This window comes from Coenobita brevimanus, chromosome 40 (assembly GCF_032717465.1).
Source record: "Coenobita brevimanus isolate Jiangsu-jjx chromosome 40, ASM3271746v2, whole genome shotgun sequence".
Classification (NCBI taxonomy): domain Eukaryota; kingdom Metazoa; phylum Arthropoda; class Malacostraca; order Decapoda; family Coenobitidae; genus Coenobita; species Coenobita brevimanus.
In genome coordinates, this window is record NC_136993.1 from 66,955,380 (window position 1) to 66,983,359 (window position 27,980).

Consider the following 27,980-nt stretch of genomic DNA (forward strand, 5'->3'; position numbering starts at 1 on the left):
AACAAACACCTCCATCCAATCAGAATCTCGGCAAGAACAGTGTTGCCATACATGCCTGGCCAGATTAATTGATATGAGGTGTGTCTTTATATATACTGCATATAGATAGATAGACAGATAGTATATATAGATATATTATATACTGTATAGATAGATAGATAGATATAGATAGATAGATAGATATCGAAAATAGAGCAACTTGTTATCATTATTGCTAATACGTTCCCTACAAACCTGTAGCTGGTGGAATGTAGTATTGGGTACAGGTCTGCAAATCTCCTCCCATACTGAATGCTCTCTTGTTTCTGTGCATTTTTCATCTCTTATCTGTGCACCTTTTCCAATCCTACTTCTTATCAATTATTTTAGAAGAAGATTGTTGTTTTCTAGCTGAATAAAGAATGAAAACCGCCTATGTTGGCTCTGTGGCATCGAAGACTGAGTGTCCTACCGCAATATACAGCCAAACAGATCGGTTCTATGTAATTTTTACTCTAACTTGGCCTAAAATACCATAAGTCCGTAAATTATGACTTGTGGAAATTGTTTCTTCCTTTTTAGAGATCTTTTTAATTGGACTCTTTTTTTTCACTCATCCGTTATACTGTCAGGCTATAATGTTAAACCAGACATGTTAACCAGGATGGGACTATATGAAGGCTGTAAATGACTCTGCCAGTTTGAAGAGTCTCTCCTTTTCTGATTATCAAGATTAAAGTAAGCGAAATATGTTCTTCTTTTTTGTGTAAGTGTGAGAAGTGAACAAAAATTATCTGGTGGCAAAAAGAATAAAATACACAGCGCCAGTTTCCCGGCAGTGTTTAACAGAGGCTAATTTTTTCCACTTCAGTTGGGAAAGGATAATTTGGGTTCAGTGAAATCCTCCGAAGTCAACAATAATGAAAGCAATGCGTCATCACAGTGAGAGACAGGATCGAATGTTTAAACCTAGGATCGAGAAGTGGGATGCAAACTCCCTATTTCCGACGTTAATTTGCGACGCACGTGTTGAAGATACAACACATGTGGCCTTCCTGTATACCTGCTGACTGCACCTTGTATCGTGGAATGCAGGCTGACCATATCTAATATCCACAGGCGTTAACTAAATCACCGTAAAAAAAATAAATCGGGGTTTGGATTCCATTTTCTGATTTAAATTTTAAGCTTATAACCTTTAATTTCATTTTCCATTGCACCTTCATAATATCTTTGTGTTTCTCTCTCTGATCTTCTTTTCCTTTTCTCCCTGCAACATTTCCATTCTGACCGTTCCTTATTTTGCCCGAGAATTACGTATGTTGTTGTCCTACATTGTGTCCTTAAAGGCCCTCTCCCACTTCGGCGAAAGTGTCAAAAATCCCTAATCGTGGGTATTCGTGATCAAAATCTTGTCCCTTCGTGGCATGGCGCCGATACGTCGCACGAGGTGGAAATTTGTCGTGGGGGGCCACGACTTTTTCATGCTGCATGAAAACGTCGTGGCCTTCCACGATTTTGTAAAATTTCGCAGATTAGTCATTGACAACAAGGCGACGCCTCGGCGACGTCAGCGATTACCCGGCGTATAAACCGTGTATGATCGCCGACATCGGCGAGGCGTCGGCGGTGAAAAAAAACGTTGAGATGTCATACGGTCATACGGCGAAGCGTCGGCAATGTATCGGCGATGCATCGGTGAGGTTAATACGACATAGCCTACGTAAACCGTACGATATGTACTGGGTTGTGCGACATTAATATTTCATCTTATGAATGTCGGTGATATATCGCCGACATTTCGCAGATGAACCGTCGATTAATCGCCTTAAATACGCCGATGACGGCGAGGCACCTGCGATGGCCTCGGCGTTTTGTCTGCGAGGTGCGTGCGATGCATTCGCCGACACATCAACGATACATCGTCAACAGCACGCCGCCGTTGTACCTTTATCGCCATTGAGTCGCCATAAAAAAAAAACGTTAAAATTTGAATTTAGAATAATGCTTGTGCATTACGCCGACATATCAGCGATATGTCGGCTACTAGTCGCCAGTTTTTTCATATACTCCGCCGAGGTTTCGGCGTTTTGTCGTACTGGTGTCGCCGGTATTACGCCGACACCACGATTCTTGGTCAGAATCGTCGACACATCACCGACTTCAGCCACGATTTTCATCGTGGCTTCATCGTGCCTATTTACGCCGAAGTGGGAGAGGGCCTTTATGATTTTTGTCGCCGACTTAAACTGCATGCTTTTGTAGTGGAATGTTTGTACATATAATAAACAATCCTTTCCTAGCGTTCATTTACAGTATATAAAGAATGACGTTGATTGCCACGACTATACAGCCTGGTCTGAGATACATTACAGGCCTCAAAACAAAGGCTTGACCACTTGTTTTTCTAGTACTCATGTTACAAGTTATCACACTGTAGCTGAACCATTCTGCAACATCTTTTTTTACTATGCATATACACCTTGTTAATCTCTAATTTATGATTCCTGTCATTTACAATAGATATAATTTGCATTAGTTACTGCAAGAAGATATTAATGTGTACTATGTAACATGTATGGCTAAATATGGAATTATTAAAAAAAGAATAACTGGCAGAGGGCTATAGTTTTCCCAAGTTTACCCTCAGCGCCTATGTCTTTTTAAAAATCTCTTACCCTTCAGTGTACATGTTGGCGCAGCAAGTGTGGGTAGCGTCTGCAAATCGGACTTTTTTTTTTTTCCCCTCCACGAAACGCTTTATAATAGGTAAAATCCCTTTCATAGGTGATTGCTTCATTGTCTCACTTCTTGATCCTTTTACTATCTGTTTTTATCATCCATTTTGGGATGTTTGACGACTATGCACGCATCTCCAGAGACAAACTACGTCAGCACCACGCTAACACAGCCAGCCACACCAGCATCACATTAATACCGTCAGCCACACCAGCACCACATTAACACCGTCAGTCACACCAGCACCACACTAACACCGTTTCCCTCACCACCACAACACTAACACTGTCAGCCACACCAGCACGGCGCCACACTCTCCAGACTTACTCTACTAGCAGAGAGGCGATGGTCAGGCAGGGGCGGGTGAGGCAGTCGGCGTGCCGGGTGTTACGGCCACACCAAGTGTATCATTGACCTTGGATCCCAGGCTAATATTACCTAGTGGACGCTCCCTCCTCAGACTCACACTCTTGTACAGAAAATCACAAGTTGGATGAGACAGTGTCTTTGTGGGGAAGGACATGACCAAAGGTGTCAGATCTTTCTTGAACGTGACTGTGAACAGATTCACCCACTTTAATAGGTTCATGTGAAGTAAATCTATAAGGGACAAATGTGTACAGTTGTTTACAAGGGTTAAGTGGAGGCAAGAGACTGATGGTCTAAATGAAGTGTAAATGATTGTTTTACCCACCATACTGGGCTTTTTTCGTGTGTGTGTTTTTTTAAATTATTAATTTGGGCGGTACCTCACCCCATCTCCAGGTGTTCGATGAAAGGTTCCTGATGACGAAAACGACAATGGCATTCTTCAAAACAGGATGGCGTTTTTCACAACAAAACAAGATGCACCTCTTCTATTTATTTACTGAAATTAATTAGGGGAGGGGTTCAAACATATTCGTACGCAATATTTAATCTCTTATTTTTTTGTCCAGGGAAATAAATGGGTTAGTTGTCTTTTTTCTAATCTTCGTTTCCCGTTTCTCGTGAAAGAATATTCGTAGTGACAATCGTTGTTGAATCTGTCATGAATATCCTACAATAAATATAAATACGTTAACCCTAAGGGGCATAGAGGCTCAGTGGTAGAACGCCTGACCCGAGACCGAAGAGTGGTGAGTTCTCCCCGCGCTCGGGTAAGGTGTCTTGACGGGAGGGGTAGCGCTCTCCTGTCACCCAGCTGGTTGTAACAGCAGAGGCTCAGTGAGTTAGAGCGCTCTGATCCAAGGGTTGGAAGTTCGAGTTCACCCATGGGCCATTGGTAGACATCAGGAAGGGTATCGGGTCATAAAGTGCTATACTCACTAAAACCTAAGACCTCTACCAGGGACAACGCCTTAGTCCTTATCGAGAAAAAAAAAACAAAAAAACAAAAGGAAGGGGGGAAACGGCGAAAAACTGAAAAAAAAAAAAATCCATACAAGGACGCCATATTTGCTTCGTTATTTCTATTATTATACTATTTCATCTAATTTTGTAAGGATCTTAACGACTGAGGATAGTGAATGCAGAGTCTCTAACCCTATCAAAATGAACATTTTCTCCTAAACTGTAGGAAATCGTCTTTTAAGTAGTCTGAATGAATGAGAAACACGTCATCCTACTGAAAGCTGCAACCAGTTTAGTCAAGAAAATGTGTGTGTGTGTGTGTGTGTGTGTGTGTGTGTGTGTGTGTGTGTGTGTGTGTGTAACATTCAGAAGGAATATGAAAGGCACAATCCTCGTAACAAACATTTATTTATAAAAGAAATAGGTTGAGTCTCACAACACTGGTCCTTAGGCTCCATGAAAGATGTAAGCTTAAATCCATACTTTTCTTATTTTGCTGGACACTCAGGTAAATATTATGTATCCAATGGAATGGTGGTGCATTACTGAAGCAGACGTGAGTAATGGAGTTCCAGGCAGAACACGAGAAGACTGGTCACAGTACCTCCTGCCAGCACCACCAGAGTACCCTGAAAAATTATAATATATATATATATATATATATATATATATATGTGTATATAAATATATATATATATATATCTGTGTGTGTGTATGTGTGTGTGTGTGTGAATAGGTGAGCAGTGTGAGACAGTGAGGGAATGGGAGTATGGATGGGATATACGCACAAAAGTAGGTGAGAACGAGAGGGCAAAAGAAGGAGTTTGTTTTATTGTGTGGAGAGATAGAAGGAAAATATAAGAGAGTATGGATCCATCAGCTCAAGGATTGTGTGGGTAAAGCCCGTGTCCCATATCCAAGTTCATCTTAGAGAGCGGCCTCGATCACCACGATCCTCGAGGTATGATCTTGGTGAAGTGCCATGATCATACCTCAAATGGTAGGCCTAAACGCCCATTTCACAAACGGTAGGCCTAAACGGACATTTCCCGACACAGTCACGTTAGTGCTCTGCAACAGCAAGGCATTGTCACGGCATCCCACGACACTCTATGGAAGCGTCACGTTATCCTGACGACACACTACAATCATCCCTCAGTTAAAATAATGGTCACTTTGACTCCACGTCACGCTAAGATATCGCCACGACACGCTACGACAAGCCACGACAAACAACGACACTCTACGGACCCACTAAGTTACCGCTAAGTCACCGCTAAGATTGTCAGGACATGACAATACACGATGATGGCTGGGATCTTCGGTGCGAGGCAATATATAGGAGGGTGGAGTGTAGAGTGATGTGGCTATTTTACTTTATGGTTATGGTTTTTATCAATTGTAAATATGTATATATTGTACTATTAATTAGGGTTGACAGTTGACATATTTGAAATCGTTCCTGCTTTCCACTGATCTAGATGTCCCCTTCATTAAACCCTGTTCCGTGCCTGACAGTCACCAGCTGATGAGTGCAAGTGTGCAGTATAAAAAGGTATTGGACAATTGCAGTTGATGGTGGTCTGTTGGGTGAGGTCCTTCACTTTTTGTATATGTGTAAATTCTTTATGGCATCTTGTAACAGTTATCGTAATTAGGACGTGTATGGAATAGTTCCTGACTCCTCTGGTTCTCTTTCATATAATGATGTATCCTATATTATTCTCTGCCTCGACTGACAGCCAGCAGGTGATGAGTGCAGGTATGTAATGTAGAAAGGCATTACATATCTGCAGTCGATGGTGTTCTCTTGGTTGAGGTATTTTTACCGTTAGTGTACTGTAGGTCAAGCAATTTATATCTTTAGGATTTAGTATAGGTTAGCGATTTGTCTGTTAGGCTAATAGTTTTAGGGTATTTAGTTTAGGTAGTTTTTCCCTATTCCTTATATAAAAGAGAAAACCAAAAAAAATTAGAAATTAAAATTAAAATATTACCATATATATATATATATATATATATATATATATATATATATATATATATATATATATATATATATATATATATATGGCCTTAATGACCAGGGGCTTCGGCCCCAATGGTCGATAGGCCATTGATTTTTGAAAAAAAAAATAAAAAAAGGCAGATGTCAGTTGCCAAGTGCAAGTTATTGCAACACGTCAAGTCACACCTCTTCAGTCCACCATGCTGTTCCTTGCACTCCCTATCGTCTTCTCTTCACCCCAAACGCCACCTTACATGCTGCACAGATTTCGTCCGTGAATACCTTACACACACCTTCCACGTCCCTTGTCTGCTCCAAGTCATATTTACCCAATCGTTCCTCCAGTTCTCTCTTATATTCAGCCATTTTTCAATGCTCTTGCAATCTTTCTACCCTTCTCGTGTGGACTACCTCCTCCTGTCCTTGACTTCTCCTCCTCCTCTTCCATTTCATTTGAACGTCGACTTTCACCACCACCAAGTGGTGGTCAGAAAGTCCACTCCTCTCAACCTCTATACGCTCTTGCATCCATTACACACCTTCTCATTCTGTCATCAACACGCACATAATCAATCATTGCCTTCTGTTCATTCAGTTTACCACCCACCCTTCTCATTACTCGCCAAGTATATCTGTGGATCATTCTTTGTCTAAAGAGGGTATTGGCTATCATCAACCACCTCCCAGCACAAATGACCACTAGAGCACTGCCATTCTCATCCACTTCCACAGGCACACCTCTCACCAACTACTCCATCCACCTTCACATTTCCTACTTTTCCATTCATATCTCCAATCAAAAACACTTCTCATTCCTTTCAAACTTTTCCATCCACACTCTCACATTTGTCCAGAACTTTTCTTTCACTCTGCTTGCACGATCTTGCATTGGCGCATACACACACACACACAAACGCCCACATTTGTAGTCCAACTTTCATTCTTAAACCTATGTCCCACTGTCAAGAACTTTCCCACGACACGCCACGATCTTCATGTCCTCGTTTGTCGCCGCATGTTGTCATGAGTAACGTGGCGTGCCTTAGCGATGACGTAGCGGAAACTGGCTCCGGCGCAAAAGAAGAAAGCATATAGTGAGTGGATATCTTTGTACTAGTCTTCCATTAATTTTTGTCTAACTTTAGGAGAATCATATTTGCTTATTATTTTCTTTATTTCCTCCTCTGCTGCATTGATTGTGACTCTCCACCATTTTGCACTAAAGCCTAATGGTGCAGTTCCTCCTTGTGTGTCAGTGATTTCTACCACACCATTTCTCCATTTATCCTCTTAAAGATGAATGGGTTCAGTGGTGCGTATTCCTGTCTATCTTGGCTCCAGCACATGCAGGTTCCATTCTCTGCCACTTCCTTTTTAGTTCTGCAGTGTTTCGTCGTTCAGTCAGGGAATCACACTTTGCGTCTTGGTTGAAAATGACCTGGCACCCTGGGATACATTTCCCTTCTTCAGCTCATCACCAAACTGCAAAACCTCACTTCATCATTGCATTTTGGACTAAAATATTTGTCCCTTAATTGCAATATTTCTTTTCCTCCTCCAAAACAAGGTCAATTGTCACCCTGTGATAACAATTTCATTCTCGTTGCAAGTGCCCTGGTTTTCAGTCTGAATTTGTAGCTTGGATGGGTTTTGTTAAGAAAAATATGTGGTATTACAGCCAGCACTTTGACAGTCAACAAGGGTTAAAGAGAATTAGGACTGTAGTTAGATATTAGCTGAATCATTTGCTCAGTCGTGAGAAGCCAAAGTTGAAACCAAAGACGCGGATGCAGACACAGAGGCAGAAGCAGAAAAAAATATATAATGGCAACAACAACAATAACAATAACACTAATAACAATATTAATAGTAACATATTAAGTATACTTTCATTTATATACGTATTGTGCCATGATGTATATCTTAAATATAATCATACAAGTAAATTTACATATTACCCGCATACAAATATCTAGGGAAAAACAGCTACAGAACTGGAACCCTTCTCTATTCATTGTTCCACCATTCATATTTCCTTGGGTGTTATTCGTGAGTCAGCCTTTATGGGAAGCATTGTATAGATCTGGATTCCTACTCTGCACTCCACAACTGCCACAGATGACACTGCATCTAAAACTTACCCATATGTTGCTGATGCCAATTGAAGACCTCACTGCAACTTTGGTGGGTGGGTTGAGACAGGAGGTGATGTTTGGTGTGAGCAGCTTGGTCCAGTAATCAAAAAGGCCCGCTTCAACAATCTGCATGATCCTGAAAATAGTCACTGGTGCAAGTAACTACTTTAGACTTTTATTGGACAGTCTGGTTTGGCTTGAGTTAGCCTTGCTCCCTCAAGTCCATTTTATCCAACTGTGGAGAGACCTTGTTGTGAAAGTGTTAATGAAGAACGTACCACACCCTCTTGTTTAAAATCTCTCCTAAAATGAAGAAAATGATCTGGAGGTTCGCTAGAAAACAAAAGCAAAGACACCATGGTAGTGAAGGGGTGTAGCTGGTGAGGCAAAGAATGAAGGGGGGATTACAGCTCGTTTTTCACTTCCCAATTATATTTTTCTTTACACGTGTGTCTAGTGCTGGAAGGGGATGCCTTCACGTGCTGGCACCAACAATCATCCCTCAACTCATTCCCTAGCCCCCTCAGAAGAAGTATGGTGAGCTGTTGGAAAGGGCAACATCATCCTGCAGTCCACTGGTTTCATGTCCGTATGGTCCTGTGGCTACGGCAATACTCAGGGTGATGGTAGTCTTGTAACTCTGCGACTTTATCACCATTTTTAGATGGACTAGCCACGCATATGAGTTTGATCTTCATGAGATGACTGGAAGTTTTCCCTTTATAAAAATTAAGGTGCAGCGTGATAATTTGCCTGCATTTAACCTGGGCAGTGTTAGCGATGTAAAAGCATGAGCATGAATAACATAAACTCAAAGTAATATAAACACACTGCTGGTCGAGATATAAAATTACGTTCTTCCCTATCCATTCCCTAGTGGCTGAGACAAATTTTCTTAATTAATACTCACCATATTGCCTTTTCAGATACAGATTATATGGCCAAGTGGGGTGAAGGGGCCAATAAGTTGAGCAAGTATGCCAAACACCATAGCGATATATGTTAGTAAATAACCCGTATTCACAAACGATTGAAACCTAAAACAGTGGGATCCATGTTTTTGAGAAATCTTTACTAACCTTGAAGACAAGAACATTCCAAATTGGTTGGCTTTTATCGCAATTTTTTCTGAATCATTCCACTCAAATATGAACTGTAGTTTAATAGCTTTGTGAATGAAGACAAAAGTTATTAAAAAAAAATCCGCAACATGACATAGGCGTAAAAAGTTTGTATTTATGGATGCACAATTCTCACCTGCGACTGAGGGAAGGGATCAAAGGACTGCCTTTGGGTCCTGCTATGGCCGTCATCAAAGGCAGGAATTCTTCTTTGGCCAAGTAGAAGTAGCACTTGCCTTGTGTATTGAAAGAAGAAGTACGTTTTAGTCTAGGAAATATATCAGTTAATAATGAAATAAAGTTGCTCATGCATCTACTTGTGGCTAGAAAATTTTATCCTGTCACTAAGGTCTTTATGTTGGATAAGTAACATTCTTCACATACCTTTGCCACAGACTGACTTTCAGTGATTGCCTAACACGCACAGGCGCCTATAACTCACTCAATTGGGAAGGAAGGGGGGAAGAAGACATCTGGAATTAGCTGGATTGCTAGACTTGTCCCAACCATGTGAAGGTTAATGGTTACAACGTTACTATTCGGGAAGGATATATTCAAACGAACTTACGATCACTTTCCTTTCGTAATTTACATTTGTTTTCCCATGACTGGCAAGGAAGGACGTGTGCAGACTGTTTCCAAGGCCTGTATTCTCTTCTGTTAAGGACGCTCCCTAACACTTTTCCTACATTAGTTATTATGCTCATTAAACCATATTGTCCGACTCCGTGGTACATAAAACATTTCAATATCGCCACAGTCTTCAAAAATAACGTACAGAAAGATATTAACCAGCCTCATCCAAAAATAATTAAGGAAGAGGTCTTAAGGAGCTTCCTTGACTGACGAGAATACCAAACCAAGTGCTGAATTTATCCTACAAAATGGTATATTTATGAGAGGAAAAATGCCGTGGGTTGTAACTGTTTCTGCAGGAAGGACACCGGAAGGAACATCCAGAGTCTTCCCGTGTATCTAGTCTTTCCTGGGAAAAGAAATTAATGTTACGACAGAGAATGGATCGTACGAGTAAATGTGTCAAGTAACGCACCTCAAGCTCCTATGACTCTGAATGAAATCGTTAGCAATTAGCTACGACAAACTACAATACTCATTTCACCAGAATCTGGCACAAATTTTTGTCCTTTTACAGCTTATTTCAATGAGTTTATTGGCAAAATGGGACAAAAATGGATCTCTAACATCCTTTCTATAGCACTTCTTCATGAGTTGCATTATATTCTAGTGTTAGTCTACTGTTACAGTAAAGATGGAGGGAATATAATTCTGGGCCAAGTTAAAGTAAGAAGGGTATAGATACAGTATTTCGAACATAAGGGGATTAAAAGTGACTACACTACATTATATATCAAAATGAAGCGCGTGGCAGCTACAGGTAATCAAACTGTAAATAAAAAAGCAGTTTTGGATAAGAGATAACTTCTGCAGAATTATTCAGGGACGTAGCAGTAAGATGAGTTGTATAAAGTGAGAGGATGAAAAGGGAAAAATCGGAAGAAAGGAGAGAAGACAGAGGCAGAATGATAACTATGAAGCAGGCAGCAATACATCAAATAGTCGCCACCACCTACGATCAGAATATACATGCAAAAGTCCTGACCCATTATTGGCATGCTTTTTCCATAATCATCATCATCATCGTCATCAGTCAGTCAATCATCATTCAATCAATCATCATTCAGATAATCAATCATCATTCAATCAATCATCATTCAGATAATCAATCATCATTCAGATTATCAATCATAAATCAGTCCTCACTCAGTCAATCATCGATCATCAGTCAGTCAATCATCATCATCATCATCATCATCATCAAGAATATTTTTCCTACTTAAACAGGGGTGAACAATGTTTGGAAAAGGTAAAGACAACTTAACATTAGCTACCCTCAAAAGGATGTAATACTTATACCATTAACGTTGACATGGTCACGTTTTTAGCATTACAGTACAGGTAATACTAGACGACTGTATACGCCTGCATGTGAGTTATATGAGCCTGACAAAGATAATCCTGCTGCCATTAAACCCTCCCTAAAGTAGAAGAACGTCAATGTTTAATTCCATTCTCTAGCAGTCAGTCTTTTTAAATGAATCATAGGAACATGGAGTAAAGTAGGGTACCTTTGAGGGAAAAGTCCTGAGCCATGAGCATGCGTAACCTCAAGCCACTGGTGACCAAGACGTGGTCGCCTCGTCTGACGTGGGAGTCCAGTTTCGTCATATAGTCCCGGCCCAAGACCAGCGCCAGGCGTCCCTTGTGTTGCAAGTCCTTCATTGGTCCGTTCTCTGCTGTCTAGGCGAGGATATTAATTTTGTGGTTTGAATGACAGGTGAATTGCTATGACGCCCATAAGTTTTATTTATTATTGCTGCCGTCGGACGATTATATTCAGGATAGAAAAGCCCCTGACTACAAAATTGTTAAGGAAGGCTGTGTCAGATCACCAAGGCATTTTCACTTACCACTCCCACAATAGTACGTCACATGTACGAAGGTGATAGTTATCTCTTACATCTAACTTTTCTAATTCTCGAGTCAACCTAAAAAAAAAAAAAAAAAAAAAGTTAATTATCTGGAAATATTCCAGTAACATAATATAACTTACAACAAATGCCTCAAGGATGGACGAGCCAGCTGGAAGGAAAGCGGTGACTGGACTGGCAACAACATCTTCCAGTGACTGTATGGGCATGGGGATGTATCTGATGGCCAGGAGGGACGTAAGGTTCCCGGCGTAGCTTAGGAACAACACCAACATGGCCAGCATCCACACTCCCAAAACCACACGTTCCCACCACCACCAACCCGTAGACTTGACCACATCTGGGTTAAGTTAGGTTAGGTAAGGATAAACACTAACATGGCCAGCACTGCACTCACACCAGCACCATCCTGCAGACTCAGCTACATCTGGCTAAGGCTCAGTTAAACAGTACAAACATGACCAATATCTGTACCCTTACCTCCTCCTGCTCTCACCATCATCACTTTCGAATGAAGATTACATCTCAAAATAAATATTATACTGTATATGCATTTTGCAGTCCTCTTCTTATGGTGAAAATGTTCATGCCTAAACCAGTTCAGCTGATAGAAACGATATACATAATTCCGTTCAGTACAATACAGCAACACATTCTTTTTGAGGAGGTGGGTGCAGACAGGTATATCCATCACCCCTACCTAGGGACATGGCTCCACCGGACGCACGCGAGCGTGGGATGGGTTGGGCGAGAACTTACATGGTTACAACCACCTCCTGCAACCGCCATGGCTGGTGAAGATGATTAATACCTGGCCGTGAGAAGGGACTGCTTTCTTACTATTCGGACAACTATGTGTCTGGTGGACTGGTGGTAGTGGTAGTTGTCTTACAAACACTATTATATCCAGCACTACGATTACGTCTTGTTGTTTCCTGACGATTTTATTCATATTTAATGAACCCCTTGATAACGAAGGATTAGTAAAGACTCTTTTTGACTCACCCAGCCCGAGGATGAATTAATTATGAGTGGAATGGACAGGAAGGTGAACATGAGCAAGTAAGGTAGAGTAAGGCTAGAAGGATAAGATCGGCTGGTGGAGAGGAGAGGAGTTGCAGGGCAGCTGAGTCTGCGCTACCAGTGGTGAGGGTTACGATTTTTTCCCCTTCTTTGGTACCATCAAAATAGCCTTGTGACAGCCACCTGAGTGGCAGCTACACCTTCTGGAAGGAGAGTACACCCATACACAGACAGTGTCAGATATTTTCATTCAGTCAGTCCATGTGCAATTGTGCATCCAGTGAAGGTGGAGCATGCTTATTGTGGCTGGCTTCTTAGTTCTGGTTTGTGGTGAACACAGAGGATGCTTGCATGTTGCTGGCGGACACCTGACCATGAGTGGGTCATGTGGAAGATATGGTTGTGTCTGTGTGCATGCATATGGCTGGCCCACAGAAGGTGCATAGTGGCTGACCCCTCTCGTATGTTGGATGATGAGCATTGCAGCCGACTCTGTGCATGTGGATCACATCTGCTCAGCTATATTTCACAGGTAGGATGGTGTACACCTGAGCAGGTTCCACGGTTGCTGAAAACTAATTTGAGACAAGATCATATTCATCAGAGGGCTTAGCCCCAATCTCACTTAACCTTTTAACAGCATGACATTATGAATTCTCACCTTGGCGCAACAGGACACGCAGACAGCTGGAAGCATTTGTAAGCCACCTGAATCGCTTCACACCTTCATGTAGACTAAGAGAAGTCATCAGCACTAGAGACCCAAGCACCCCGACCAGCCCCACCAGGATACCACCCCACACCTGTGGTCTGAAGGGCAGCAGGAAGCTCCACGGATCCACCTCGGATGATCCAATACGGATGATGATGCGGGTGTACCATATTGTCACTGGGGCAGTAAAATCGACCACCTCTGAGCGGGGGGCAGTGACCTGGAACAGTGTCTGCCCAAAATCTGCTTCCTGAAAAATACAGTAATGGTAAATGAAAGCTTAGATTTATGCTTAACTCCAACACACCGACTCATGTACGTGTACAAGTGGCAATCCCTGGGTCAAGCTGTGGCTCTCGTACATGTGCTGATAAGGATTTCGTGCCTGAATTTAAAGCCATCTGAGTCTGGTTTGGTTTTCAAAAAATGCCAGACACTTCATTTTATCTCCTAACTCACCACTATAGCGTTGCCAACTTAGTTACTTTTTCCCTAGATTTGGTGACATAAAAATGTCGAATTGATATTTTTTCTTCCGTAAAGTGACTTTCTTACCTAGCTGTATCATTACTTTCATTACCACATGCTAATGCTGATGCTGGGCGTGTATTAAGGCAAATGAACATTGTAACATCAAAACTCAGGAATAGAATGAGTACAAAGTGTATGAAAGCACTCTTAGCCATAAAGTATGGACTGAGGCGGGAAGGAAAGTGCTGCCATAACTACCGGTTGTCTGAGGAGGTCTTTAAGAACATTGGCACAGTGAAGACATACAAGAAAAAGTCGGGTAATACAGTAGCTCACAAAATCCCTCATCGTGTTCACTGGCCATTCAGGAAGATGAACCAGACTAGGACTTGACTGATTTTTTTAACCACTTTCAAAATAAGTGCAAATGCTCATTGAAGTATTATTCGTAAAATTTACGTTTCACCGCATTTTCCTTACATCGTTATTCTCATAATTATGCATTCAGTCTATGTGGGTCACTTAGAGTTTTTGTAGTGTTAATTTTATTGTAATATTTACATTTAATAATTGAGTGACTTATAGAGACCGATCTAGCGACTTTTCATTTGCATGAGTTGACAACTCTGGCCTCCAGTACCTTTCAGCCAGCCTGGGGCTGTGGTAAGGGGAGGTTATGATTTTTTTTATTTTTTTATTGTGTCCGACTTTGGGCATAGGCTTAATAGTCTGCTCCCAAGGCCCAGTAGGCCTCCTTCCTATACACCACATGTATCACCGTTACTTTTGCTACAGTATATCGCTATATTGTACACGTGGTAGATGAGGGCTCCCACCATTCACCCTTTAAATCAGCGTTTCTTAACATGGGGTGCTAGCACCCCAGGGGGTGCTGAAGTCATTTTTAGGGGGTGCTGGGATGTGCAACATATATTGGCTTTTCTTAGTACTGGCATCGTCGATATTTTATTTTTGGAGAATATATAAAATAAATTGTCAAGGAGTACTTCACTTTACTTTATCCTTGTAGTAGTGTAGTAACTGTAGCAGTGTAGCAACTGTAGTCCCAGAGACCAGATGTAAGGGGGTGCTGGACTGTGCGGCCTTACTGCAGGAAGTGCTGAGGTCGGAAGAGGTTAAGAATCGCTGCTCTAGATGTAGTGCTACCTTCAAGTGATTCAGCATTAAATTACAAGCCAGATGGTTTCCAGTAACAATGGAAATAATTTACTGCATTTGATGGTGGCTATATAACCAAATGATGCCTGGTGGTCTACTGGGAGGGCACTCCAACCAGCTGGTTCCCGTCAGGGTTTTTATCCAAGGAATGGTTGACATTTAATAGACGCCTAATGTCATTTAGATCCAAGAGCCTGGTCACCATTACCATAAATGTCAAGTATGAGGAGCCTTGCCTCAGGTCCCTACGCTGATGATGGGGTAGAAAAGGACTAGATGATACAGATAACTATATTGTATTATCGATATGTCTACGGATAATGAAGTGCGAGATTTGTGAGAAGTGTATATTGTAAAGGTATTTATTGAGCTGTAAGATGATCATCGCCCGCCTTTAGAAAGCGGAGCGATAATGGTTTTGCCTGCCTCTGCGTGTGTGTGTGTGTGTGTGTGTGTGTGTGTGTGTGTGTGTGTGTGTTTTCCCATTATATCTCATGAACTGCTTGAGCTATAAACAATAAACCTTCAGGGTATCAAGATATGGCAAAAATCTTGGATGAGAGTGAAAATGGACACTCGAGGTCAAGGTCAAGGTCACCAAAATTGCTGCCAAAGATCAAGTAGTTTTGATAGTCCGCCTTTAGCACCATTATATCCCATGAATGGCTTGAGCCATCAACATGAAACCTTTGGGGTATCAAGATATGGTCTATATCTTGGTCTTGGCCAACAGCATATTCTGGCGGGAGATTAGCATTCGGCTCCCGAATACTTTTCTTTCACTTTGCAATTATTTGTTGTCATTTTCAAGACTGCATGGTAACTAAACAAACCATGTGTTGAAGTAAGAGATACTTAATATCTCGAGTTACAACTTGAAAAAGACATTAAACGAAGTTTTTCTGGTGTTGAGATGATTAATTTGTAACTCTTGCAAATTGAGTAATCATATAACAATCCAGGAGGGGTTATTTTAACTGCTATGTTTTGGGGATCTTGATATTAGCAGAAAATGGTCCATGGGGGAAACACATCTATAAGGAAAATTAGATCCATTGAGGAAAAAAAATATTTGAGGGACTATGGGTCTATGAGAAAAAATAGGTTGTTAGGAGTAATATAGGTCCATGAGGGAATTGACAATGAAGGAACATGCTCCTGTGGAAAAATAGGTGAGTGGTGGCTTGACACTAAGGAGGAATAGCCGAAGACGTGTTTGTCCTACACTCTTTTTTAGTTTAACTTGGCCCAGATTTTCGTCATTTATAGCTTACATCACGTAGGTGAATGGTGGAAAAAGACAATGCTATGGCTATACATCCTTTATATAGCACTTCTTCGTGACACCATCACATTCCAGTGTTAATCTATTGTTTCAACTCAGCTTTCAAACCGGAGAGGGTAATTTTTGGTCAAGTTAGAGTAGAAATATTATAGTTATGTAATGTATGGAGACGGACGTGCCTTTCTCTGCAGCATGCCCATGACGCCTGTCCAGGAGCCATTCGTCTGCCTGGTGCCAGCCCCCAAATCTTCTGGTGTCGTATACCGGTACCTGAAAAAGAAAAAAAAAAAAAATCTTAGTCGGTAATCTGCTGTGGTTAGGTCATCCACGCGACGAAAGGATGCAGTTCTGCTTCATTACTTTTGTACTGGAGATGTGTAAAAGGATTAGAACTACATCTGTACCGTCAACACAAGCATTATCACCAGTATGGGTTGTGACAGTGAACATGATTGATGGGTCAGCACATCGCCCACCAGCGTGAAGACATCTGTTGTATAAGCCAGATATATACATTTTCCATCTTCCACCAACATCTATATTTCCACAGTTCAGTGTAATGGTAAAACAAAATGCAGATTACATATATACTAGTACGTACAGGCCAAGGGAGTTTAAATTTATACCGGATAACTAATGACAGTTTTGTTTAGCTTATGATCATTTTTTCGAAATCGTTACTTCCTTAACGCTAACAATAAGTGGAAGCTAATACAACATAAAAAAATAAAAAGGAAGAAAGCATATAGTGAGTGGATGGGAAACAGAGGCGTGGAAGAAGTTGAGAGACGGAAGAGAAAGTTGTATGTAGAGAGGAAGAGAGGGGTGAAAAGATTAGTATGGGAGAGTAGGAAGAGAGTGGATGAGGAATTTGGAGGGAACTTGAATGTAAAGGGGAGGAAATGTAAGGAAATATTCTGGAAAGAGGTAAAGAAAGTTAAACAGGGCGCCAAAGAAGTTAGCTGGGAAATGAAAGACAAAAATGGTATATTACTAGTGGAGAAAAGAGACAAAGTGAGCAGATGGAGAGAACACTTTAATGAATTGTTGAACATAGAGAATGAAAGTAATGCAAGTATAATTGCCTGGGGAATAGCCGGGAGAAAGAGGGATGTGAGAAGAGAGGAAAAAATCAGTAGGAAGGAAGTGTGCAAGCAATGAAGAAAGTTAAAATGGGTAAAGCCCCAGGAATTGATGGAGTGTGTGATGAAATACTGAAGCATGGGGGAGAGATAGTAGCGGAATGGATGTGGTAGATGTGCAGATTGGCCTGGGAGGGAGGTAGAATCCCGGAGGATTGGAAGTCAGGTATAATTATTCCCCTGCACATAGGAAAGGGGGAAAAAGAAGTGTACGGTAATCACAGGGGCATTTGTCTTCTTAGTGTAATAGGAAAAGTGTATGGTAGGATACTTATTGACAGAGTTAGGGAAATAACAGAGGAATTAGTTGGAGAAGAACAGGGAGGTTTTCGGAAGGGAAGAGGTTGTGTAGATCGGATATTCATTCTTAGATCTCTAGTGGAAAATCTCTAGAGAAGGGAAAGTTGTATGCGGCCTTCATGGATTTGGAGAAAGCATATGACAGGGTGGATAGACAAGGATTGTGGAAAGTATTAAGAATATATGGAGTAGATAGGAAGTTGGTGAAGGCCGTGAAGAGTATGTATGAGGATGCTAAGGCTGCAGTGCGTGTGGGTAGTGTACAGAGTGAATTTTTCTATTTGAAGGTTGGATTGGAACAAGGATGTGTCATGTCTCCTTGGTTGTTCAATTTGTATATGGATAGGGGTATAAAAGAGATACAAGGTGGGGCAGTGGACGTTCGAGTGGCCCTAGTGAGAGAGGACAGTGTTTGGAAACTACCTGTACTGTTGTTCGCAGATGTTACTGTGCTGTTAAGTGAAGAAGAAGGGGAGCTGCAGGGCTTGATGAATGAGTTTGGGAGTATGTAAGAAACGGAATCTAATGGTGAATGTAGGGAAGAGAAAAGTTATGGTCTTCGAGAGAAATGAAGTCAGTGAATGTACAGTGAGGCTGGATGATGAGGAAATGGAAAGTATGAGTGCGTTAAATACTTGTGTAGTGTGATGAGTAAGGATGGAAGTTTAGACGGTGAGGTGCTTGAAAGGGTGCAACAGGGAAGAGAGATTGCTGGTTCCTTGAAAGTAGTGATAAGAAACAGGGAAGTGAGCACTGAAGTGAAAAAGCTACCGTACTACTTGACAGTATTGTGATACCAACTCTAATGTATGGAAGTGAAGCTTGGACCTTGTTGGAGGGACAGAAGTCAAGAGTGAGAGCAGTGGAAACGAGTTACTTGAGAGAAGCATGTGGAGCCACGTGGAGCCACGTGGAGAGACAGACTGACAAATGAGAAAGTGAAGGAGCGTTGTGGTGTGCATGTGGATGTGATAGGAAACGTTAGGAGAAACACACTGATGTGGTTTGGACATGTGGAGAGGGTGGAGAGTGAGAGACTAATGAGGAATGTGTATGTGAGGTGGAGGGGGGGGAGAGGGACGGGGAGGTCAAGGGATGGAGTGGAGAGGTATATGAGAAAGGAGGGTGTGAGCTGGGAACAGGGCAATGAAATGGCGGGGGACAGGGCGACATGGAGGCGATTTGTTTGTGGCCACCCGTAACGGGATTACGGCGTTTGGCAATATATATATATATATATATATATATATATATATATATATATATATATATATATATATATATATATATATATATATACGACACAAAAGTTCATAACAGTGATTGTGTTGATACAAAACTGGTGTCATGAAGTAGGCATGGAATTAGGTTCTTGTAAAAAAACTGACTCACAAAGAAAATAATGATTACCTTACCTCTGAGCTGGCCAACTATTCTTTTACCTTCAACGGCCAAAGAAAAATCCAAAGTTGATTTTAACTGTCTGTCAGTAGCAAGAAAATATAAAGTTTCTGAGTCTGTTATTTCCTTTAACACAGTGACTTTTTTTATTCTTGTTACCTTAGAGATAATGTACTGTACTTTATAAGAACCCCCTATTACTGAAAAATAATGAAGGCTTTGTCCTGTATTCTCGTTCAGGAAGGAAGCTTCAAGCACCTCTTCCTCTGCGATTGTTTTGGATGCGGCTGGTCGGTATTTTATACCTTGCTTATGCAGAGTATGGCTATATTAGATTGATTCAGGCAACACAGAAGACGATAATAACGAATAATAAGCAATAAATTAATGAGGCAGAGGCGTTAGGGAGCTCCCTTAACTGAAGAGAACGTGGGGCTATTATGTAACACCTCCAGGTCGAAAACTCTATCCTGAGAATATAGTCCTGCGGCTGCGTGTATGAAGTACTAAATACCTCAGTCTAAACGAGCTTATATTTTCATTACCCGGTGGACTCTCATGAAGAGAATAAACTCATCTCGCTGCAGCAAACAATGTAATTATATATTAACGGACCGTTGTCTGTGTAAGTTGCTTACACAGCTATTTCTCTACTACGCGTTGACTAATTTTGATGAAACTAGGAACACTCCCTAAGGCTTCTGATTCGCCATAACCTTTTTTTTCATATTTCGAAAAATATTTGACTTGCGAAATTACGATATTTACTCCTCAGTAGTTTGTCTTCCTCCACAAAGCTCAGTCCACTTTCGTTGAACCTTACTGCATACTAGATTATTCCTACATATTCAGTTTACTGCGGAGTTCCACAAATGAACACAGGGTAGCGGACCGAACAATCATGGGCCGCTGTGGGTGGCCTTACGCGTCATAATAAAGCAAAATCATTAAAATGTGGTGTACACAAACTTATCTCTTACGTGAAATTCATATTGTTCGCTATGGTCTCAACCAGCATGGCTTCTGGGCTTATGATTACCAGCCTCTTGCCTCCTGGGGCGGTTGGGTCAGCCACCTCCTTCGTCCGTGCTGTTCCTATGTGCACGAGTGCAACCGACAGTACAGGACTGTGGCTGAACCTGTTGTGGAGTTTGGGAAATATAAAAACAATAACATTAAGCTTTGTCTGCCTACCATAAAAATAATTATATAAAAATCTCTGACGGCCATTTACAAAGAAAGAACACCACGTTTTGCTCATTTGCCAATCAGAAGAATTGAATAAATCAATGGTACATTGTTGAGATATAAAAAAGCATTGTTTTATCAGCCACTTGTTAGTAAAAGAGATTAATTGATTACCTTATGCGACAAAATCAAGAGAATCTCTCTCTCTCTCTCTCTCTCTCTCTCTCTCTCTCTCTCTCTCTCTTTTCCGTGTGTGTGTGTGTGTGTGTGTGTGTGTGTGCTTCAACTGGATTAAGCCTGTGAAAGTTTACATCCAAGGAGTGGTTGGGGATTATTGCTCAAGTAATGCCACTCAGGGATGAGTGAGGCTGGTCACTTTCATCTTAATGTCAGTACCAACTTGCCTAGCCCCGGGCTAAACGCTCCTCATGGGGTGACATAGGATTCGATAATGCATATATATATATATATATATATATATATAAATATATATATATATATAGATAGATAGATAGAATGATAGATAGATAGAGAGAGAGAGAGAGATAGATATAGATAGATAACTATATATATATAGATATAGATATAGATATAGATATAGATATATAAATCTATATATATATATATATATATATATATATATATATATATATATATATATATGTGTGTGTGTGTGTGTGTGTGTGTGTGTGTGTATATATAGACAGACAGGGAGATAGATATAGTTATATATATATATATATATATATATATATATATATATATATATATATATATATATATGCGTATTTTTTGTGCAAGCAAGAAGGAACCAAAGGCCAGGAGCCCACAAACAGTTCCTTCCAAGTAAAAAACAAAATAAATACAAAAGAGAGCCAAATTCATGATCCGTTCATTTCGAGATGCCTGGACACACTGTGTTTGAAAGACTAGAGATCATGGGAAGTGGGAAATACAGAGTGAGATAGTTCCAAGGTTTACCTGTTGCATAAAAGAAGGACTGGGAGTAACGGTTAACTCTTGCATTAGTGAGCTGGACAGAAAAGGGATAAGAGTTTGTTGCTAGACAGGTGCTATGCGCCCGTCATAGAGGTGGAGAGATGCAAGCAGACAGTTCAGAGGAGCAGTGACCATTGAAGTAGCGATAGAAATGAGACAAAGATGGAACAGTGCGGCGAAGAGACAGAGGTTAAAGGGAGCCAGTAATAGGAGGAGAGTTAATGAGAAGGAAAGCAATTGTCTCCACGCTATTGAGAAGAACTGTATGTGGGGAGCCTCCCCACACATGAGAATTGTACTCTACACAGGGGCGAATAAAACCCGTGTATAAAGTCAAAAACTATGCAGGGGTAAAGAAGGTATGGAGTCGGCTTAGCACACCCAATTTCTTGGAAGCAGATTTTCCAAGAGATGCAATATGATCTTTCCAAGATAAGTCCCAAGTGAATGAAACTCCAAGCATGTTCAAGGATGATGCAGGAGTGAGCTGGATATTATTAAACATCATTGGGTACTCCTGTGGAAAATTGTGTCGGGTTCTTAGGTGTAAAAACTGAGTCTCTGATGCATTAAAAACAAGATCATTTTTACGTCACTCAGAGATACGGGCCAAGTCAGACATTAGGTGTGCCATAGCCTCATCCCTTGTTTGTTTAAGTAACTGCTGAGATGGATGTTGCGAGAACCGAATGGAAAGGTGAAGGGTGGAATCATCAGAATACAAGTGGATAGGGTTAGATGTACAGCTCAGAAGGTCATTGATGAATAAAAGGAAGAGAGTTGGTGATAGGACAAAGCCCTGAGGAACACCACTGTTGATATATCTAGGAGAAGAACGATGGCCGTCTACAACAGCGGCTATAGAATGACCAGAAAGGAAGCTATAGATGTATATGTATATAGATGTACAGTCTCCAGCAAAAATCGAGCGACCGTCTCGACGAGCAGGTTGGTATATGTGGCACCGCCGCAGCCCCGTTTCATTCATTCGTCTACCCTCCACCCTCCTGACATTCAAGGGCAAGAGAGAAAGGCCTTGCGCATTGTCTCAACCACTCTTCCGTCATCCATTTGTCTTGGGAAATAATGATTTTGTTATGAAAACGAATAAAAACACAGTACATAGTGTTTTACTCCATAGTATAGTTATTTATACACCACGATCTGAACGGAGGGTGATATAGTAATATATTCGTATGATAGTGAGGTCTGTAATCATACAATTTATCATTCTGACAGCTGTATCCAATCAGTGTGTAACATTAAACAGCCGGAAACTATAAGTAGATGTTTGTAGTGGTCGGTGGTGTGTGGGGGGCGGGTAGCTGGCCGTCACACGTTGTGGTGAGGTCATAAGGAGAGGGAAATGGGTCCTGGGTCGACGGCTCTGCCCGGGGTGGATAGTGTGTGTAATTCACCGGGTCGGTCAGGATCACTTGATGGTCGTGATGGTCAGCTATTACCCTCCCGGAAGGGAGCTGAGAGCTCATATAGTCCGATCTAAGGGCACGGCTGTGACCTTCACACACACACACACACACACACACACCCGTCCCCTTGCTCAAGGGGGACAGTAACCACCCACTTCGTCAGTGAAACTTTTCGCAACCTGAGCGAGGCGCGAACTCCCGTCCACCAGTTGGCAAGCGGGAACGTTACCACTGCACCAGCGAGCGGTGTATGCACCAGCGAGCGGTGTGTGTGTGTGTGTGTGTGTGTGTGTGTGTGTGTTTTCCACCAATGCTCATAAACACATCTTTATTATCACCATGAAGTGTGCATTACGATATTGTCCACTGTGCCATATAATAGTGATATTTATAGTTTAACGATATGGCAAATAAGCATTTAATGATCAGTACACAGTAAGACCTTAAATTATAAATATTATTCAATCAGGTATGCAGTGCAGTAGCGGATTATAATACTGTACATTTGTATGAACGTAGCCTTTAACTCTGCTGGGTAAGTCAGGTTAAAACACCAGATCTCTAGTAAAACATTCACTATTGTCACTATACCACATGTTATTGTAGGGCAACTGGAACAGTGCTATAGCAAAGGTAGTGGATGGTGCTACTCGTGTTGACAGGGTTCTCTCTCTCTCTCTCTCTCTCTCTCTCTCTCTCTCTCTATATATATATATATATATATATATATATATATATATATATATATATATATATATATATATACAGTACACACACAGGCAAAGCTAATAACGTTTCGTAAAATAATGAACGTTTTCTTTATCCTAGTTCACAGGTATCACTGAAAATAAATTAACGACAGATGAGTCAACTGAACTTAAAATGTGTCAAGTGCTAAAAACTTGGCCAAAAATTTAGAAGGGTAATGTGCTGTTGCTTTGATCATGGTTACTTGTACGCTTTTTCAGGGAACATGGAGTGGTGAGTTAGGCGAGTTAGTCCGCCTTTCGCAGTCCAAGAAGCAATTCTTACTAAGCAGGTTCCCTCAGAGCTGTAGGGAAACTCCACAAGAATATCACACCTGCAAAAGTATGAGGACATGATTATTAAATCTCACTATGGCTATGTCTCAGTATTATACTTCCTAGTATCCCCGAAGATTATATTGAATTATTCCTCTCTGTACAGTTCATCAAACAATACTAATAGAGTAAGTTCGCTTGAGGTCCTAAGGTTAATGCACAAAATTATTGCACTTGCAAATGTTAAAGCGATTTTGTAATGCACGCTGATTGACGAAGAGAACACTCTGGCGACACTGACGAAGTTAATTGGGAGGAATCCTAAAATTTGAACCTACAAGTTTTCTCTACATGTACTGGTGGAGTAGGGCGATATTCTATGTTTCTACCCAACAGAATCCTACACACACATAACTGAGGCAGTAAAGGATTAACTGTGGCTTCATTATGACTTTTTAACTGATTTCATTGTGACTGATACCCTCCATTCCACACAACATATCCTGGATTAAACTAATAGCACGCACTCGCCTAGGGACGGTGCAAGACAATTACAGGAGGCAAACAATATTACCCTTGAGTAACGAGGCCAACTTGTCTGGAGATCCCAGAACTACTCTAGCTCTACTTATTATTCATACCCATATCCTTATTATTCAGTGAGTATTATGATGAGGATTATTCATGTCCCTAATACACCATGCATTTTAGGCCGCAACATCCTGTTGAACAATGTTGCTGAATGTCAAGTGGGATTGAATAACTTTTTTCACACTGGAGTACATGGAGAGGGTGGTACTGAATATTTAAATATTCATGTAATATAGACAGAGATAGATAAACAGATAGACAGAAACTCATCCAGGTGGCATTGAGTCAAGGGCAAAGGCAATCAGGAAAGATAGATGAGACTGTCCTACAACATCAGACTGAGCCAGGACATACTAATAGACCAGTACGTAATAAACCTGGAATTTAAAGTGTGTGATGACAGGCAAGTAACATGATGCCGGGTGGAATAAATTCATTGAAATACTCTTCATATATTATGATTACCACCAGAGATTCACCAGACTTGTATTTCCATGGACCGCGGGAAATCAAATACAAGTGTATCAATTCTTCATTTCAGTTAAACTCCTCTAGAAGTTCACCAACGTCAGTATCCCAGTAATTCCAGCATTAAAGACGAGCATTACGAGAAAACATAATCCTGGACCAAGGCACAGATTCTCTCATGATGGTCCCATATCGAGTAATGTTTGGACACATAGACACACGATTTATTCACTTCCCCTGGCTCATGTCGGTCATCCACTGAACATCCAAGAACAGGATTCACCTATGTGCCCTACCTTATCTTAAAGGACTGACTCATCTTAAAGTCAGCCACACTCCAGCCTTTGAAGCATCTTGTCAGGCAGACTCACTCGTCCCCCACAGTTCCACTGACTCAAGTCAGTTGTGAGAGCATCTCCAGCCCCCTGACCCACCACTGCAGTGTGAATGTGTCCAAGTTCCACTCCATAACAAATTTGGATCCCAAAAGAAAACACATCCACCTGGCACACACACACACCGCTTTCGGGCACAGTGGTGCCTTTCTTGCCTGCCATCTGGTACGCGGGGGTTCGCGCCTGCTCAGGTTGCAAAAAGTTTCATTGACGAAGTGGGTGCTTACTGTCACAGCCTTGCTCTTAGATCGGACTAGATGAGGTCTCAGCTTTCTTCCAGGAGGGTAAAACACTGATGATCACGACCATCACGTGATCCTGACCGACCCGGTTAATTACACACAAACGCCCTGACAGCAACAACTGCTACACACAACACATTGTGAAAATTAATCACCACATTGCATATACATTCATTCCTTCACCCTATAGCAAATACATTTTATTTGCTCTTTAGACACTGGTCTAGAGATTCAGTATTACACTGGTCAAATCTTCACATATATATGTATCATTATGCCCACCTGCCTTATTTTTAGTTTAAATATAAGTAAATTAAGAATTTTGCCTTTTCATTGTGACAATCGCCAAAGTTAGTCTAAATAACACACCTTAAACCAGAGGTGTAAGTAAAGAGGAGCAACATGGAGTTGGTCATGGCCAGGGTGTTTCGGAGGTGGTGGAGGCGGTGGGCTGAGAGGCGCGTTAGGACGAGGAGCTTCGTCGACCACACCAGGAGGTGGCTCTTGCGAGACCACCAGGTGAAGGCAGCGAGAAAGTCTGGGTCGTCACTCACCACCACCACCGTCACGGACCGGGACACCTGCCCCAGCTGGTGGCGTCATCAGGGTAGAGAGGATGGTAAAAACACAAGGCAACATACTCCACAGTGTCCCTGAAGACTGTCTGTGCTTAGGGGAAAACATCTGAGAAACAAAGAACGGGCACTTTTGTGTGTTCCCTTCCCACCATTTTAACACAATAATCCTGCTATTAAATAACTGTAGTAAGGCCGATATGGAAACCCCAGATATACTGAGATTATTGAGTGATTGTCTGAGTTACCACTGGATTTAGTAGCTCGTGCGTTATTTAGTCAGTGCCCAGGAACGCAAATCAGCCCACATAGCACTGCGGGACTTGTTCTCTCTTGAGTTTATAGGTAAGCTAAAATGATAAGGGACGTGCCAAACCTTCATGTTTTGAGAATATTCTTTTGTAACCTACTGGGAGCCTTCAGGACATGGAGAGGGACTTTCTTTAACCTTAAACTTTTTAGAATGTCAGTCTCTTTTTCCCCATTTTCCCAAGGTATGCTCTGGTTTCCTTTTCTGAAGTTTGACACACTTCAGTGTAGAGTGTACTCGTACAGTACTTCGAGGCCCTCCAGAGCCACGAGTATCTTGCAACAAACAGCATTGTTGTTTTAGTCTTTATGTTTCTGGACCCGTACACGATTGGAAAGGGATATAATATGGTGTTATGGGGTAGCCAAGGGCGAACTGTAGGGACCTGTGTTTTTACGAATATACTGTGATTATGTGGAGTTATTGCTCACCAGCTCTCACCTCACCATGCTAACTGCGTCGATAATTGTTGCCAACCACATTTCTTAAAGACGCAGTGAACTGGCAACAGCGAAGATGTCATTATGGATTGCATGTTGGTTAATTCTATATTATGAAAAAATAATAATTATGGATTATAGTTTGGTTGGTACAGAGAAAAGTAAAGAAAGAGATGCACATTATATCCCACCAATGTCTCCAGCTAATACACAGGGTATCCCAACCTAATATATCAAAATTACCAGCTTAGTAAAATTTTTCATAAAATCCCGATAATCTTGGCTATTTACTGTTACAAGAAAGAAGAATCGAGTGGTTATTCTTCCACAAAACAGCAGAGAAAAATGTCATAATAAATATGCTGTTATATACCCCTCGTTATATTAGATATCGTACTGCACTGAACTTTGTCGTATGAGTCAGTTCCATATGGTAATAGGACACTGTGGTCACCCTGTACAACAACCAACCACACCGCGAGTTGATATGATCATTTTGATTCAAACTAAGCGTGCGAGGAGGAGGAGGAGGAGAAGGAATTGGAGGAGTAGATGTAGTAGTAATAGTAGTAGTAGTAGTAGTAGTAGTAGCAGTAGTCATAGCAGTAGCAACAGCAGCAGCAACTGACTGTAGAGATTGAAACACCATTAAGGACAGGAAATGTTTAGACTGCATTCCCCTACACATGACACAACTGGCAGGAAGGTAAAGGGGTCATGCTTCTCATATTCGCCATCACATGCTTTAAGTGTCATTAGAAACTGAGAATTAGTCTTCTCTTTCTCGGTTTCAGTTTTAATAACCGGGACGATTAACTCAGACGTGACCTGTTTATCAAAAATTATGCCAGTGACTTACCTTCCTCGCTTGGGTGACCACCGACATGAGATTTGCCTGTGTCACGTTAGAGGGATCCATGTTCCTCGCCACCTTGAACACACCAACACCCCAAGCCGCATGTAACTCACTTACGTCAAGAGAC

General features: G+C 41.4%; 1 protein-coding gene across 1 annotated transcript; it reads right to left on the reverse strand.

The window, feature by feature from the left end:
- Positions 1-3,067: 3,067 nt before the first annotated feature.
- On the reverse strand, positions 3,068-27,917 carry LOC145397180 (putative glutamate receptor). The gene is made up of 11 exons (XM_080270379.1): positions 27,857-27,917; positions 26,042-26,262; positions 23,907-24,035; positions 20,318-20,476; positions 16,674-16,764; positions 13,509-13,809; positions 11,947-12,164; positions 11,462-11,633; positions 9,451-9,550; positions 8,200-8,329; positions 3,068-3,292 (listed from the first exon to the last, which is right to left on the reverse strand). Exons 1-11 carry the CDS (start codon positions 27,914-27,916, stop codon positions 3,068-3,070), a joined length of 1,806 nt encoding a protein of 601 aa, XP_080126505.1. The 5' UTR covers position 27,917.
- Positions 27,918-27,980: the final 63 nt, after the last annotated feature.

Excerpts from the sequence above, each read along its gene's own strand:
- LOC145397180 (XM_080270379.1), bottom strand. The coding sequence starts at position 27,916 with ATGGATCCCTCTAACGTGACACAGGCAAATCTCATGTCGGTGGTCACC. Across the intron at positions 26,263-27,856 it reads TGGTCACCCAAGCGAGGAAG|CTGGGGCAGGTGTCCCGGTC; the intron begins GTAAGTCACTGG and ends TGACGCCACCAG. Across the intron at positions 11,634-11,946 it reads CCATCCTTGAGGCATTTGTT|ACAGCAGAGAACGGACCAAT; the intron begins GTAAGTTATATT and ends ATCCTCGCCTAG.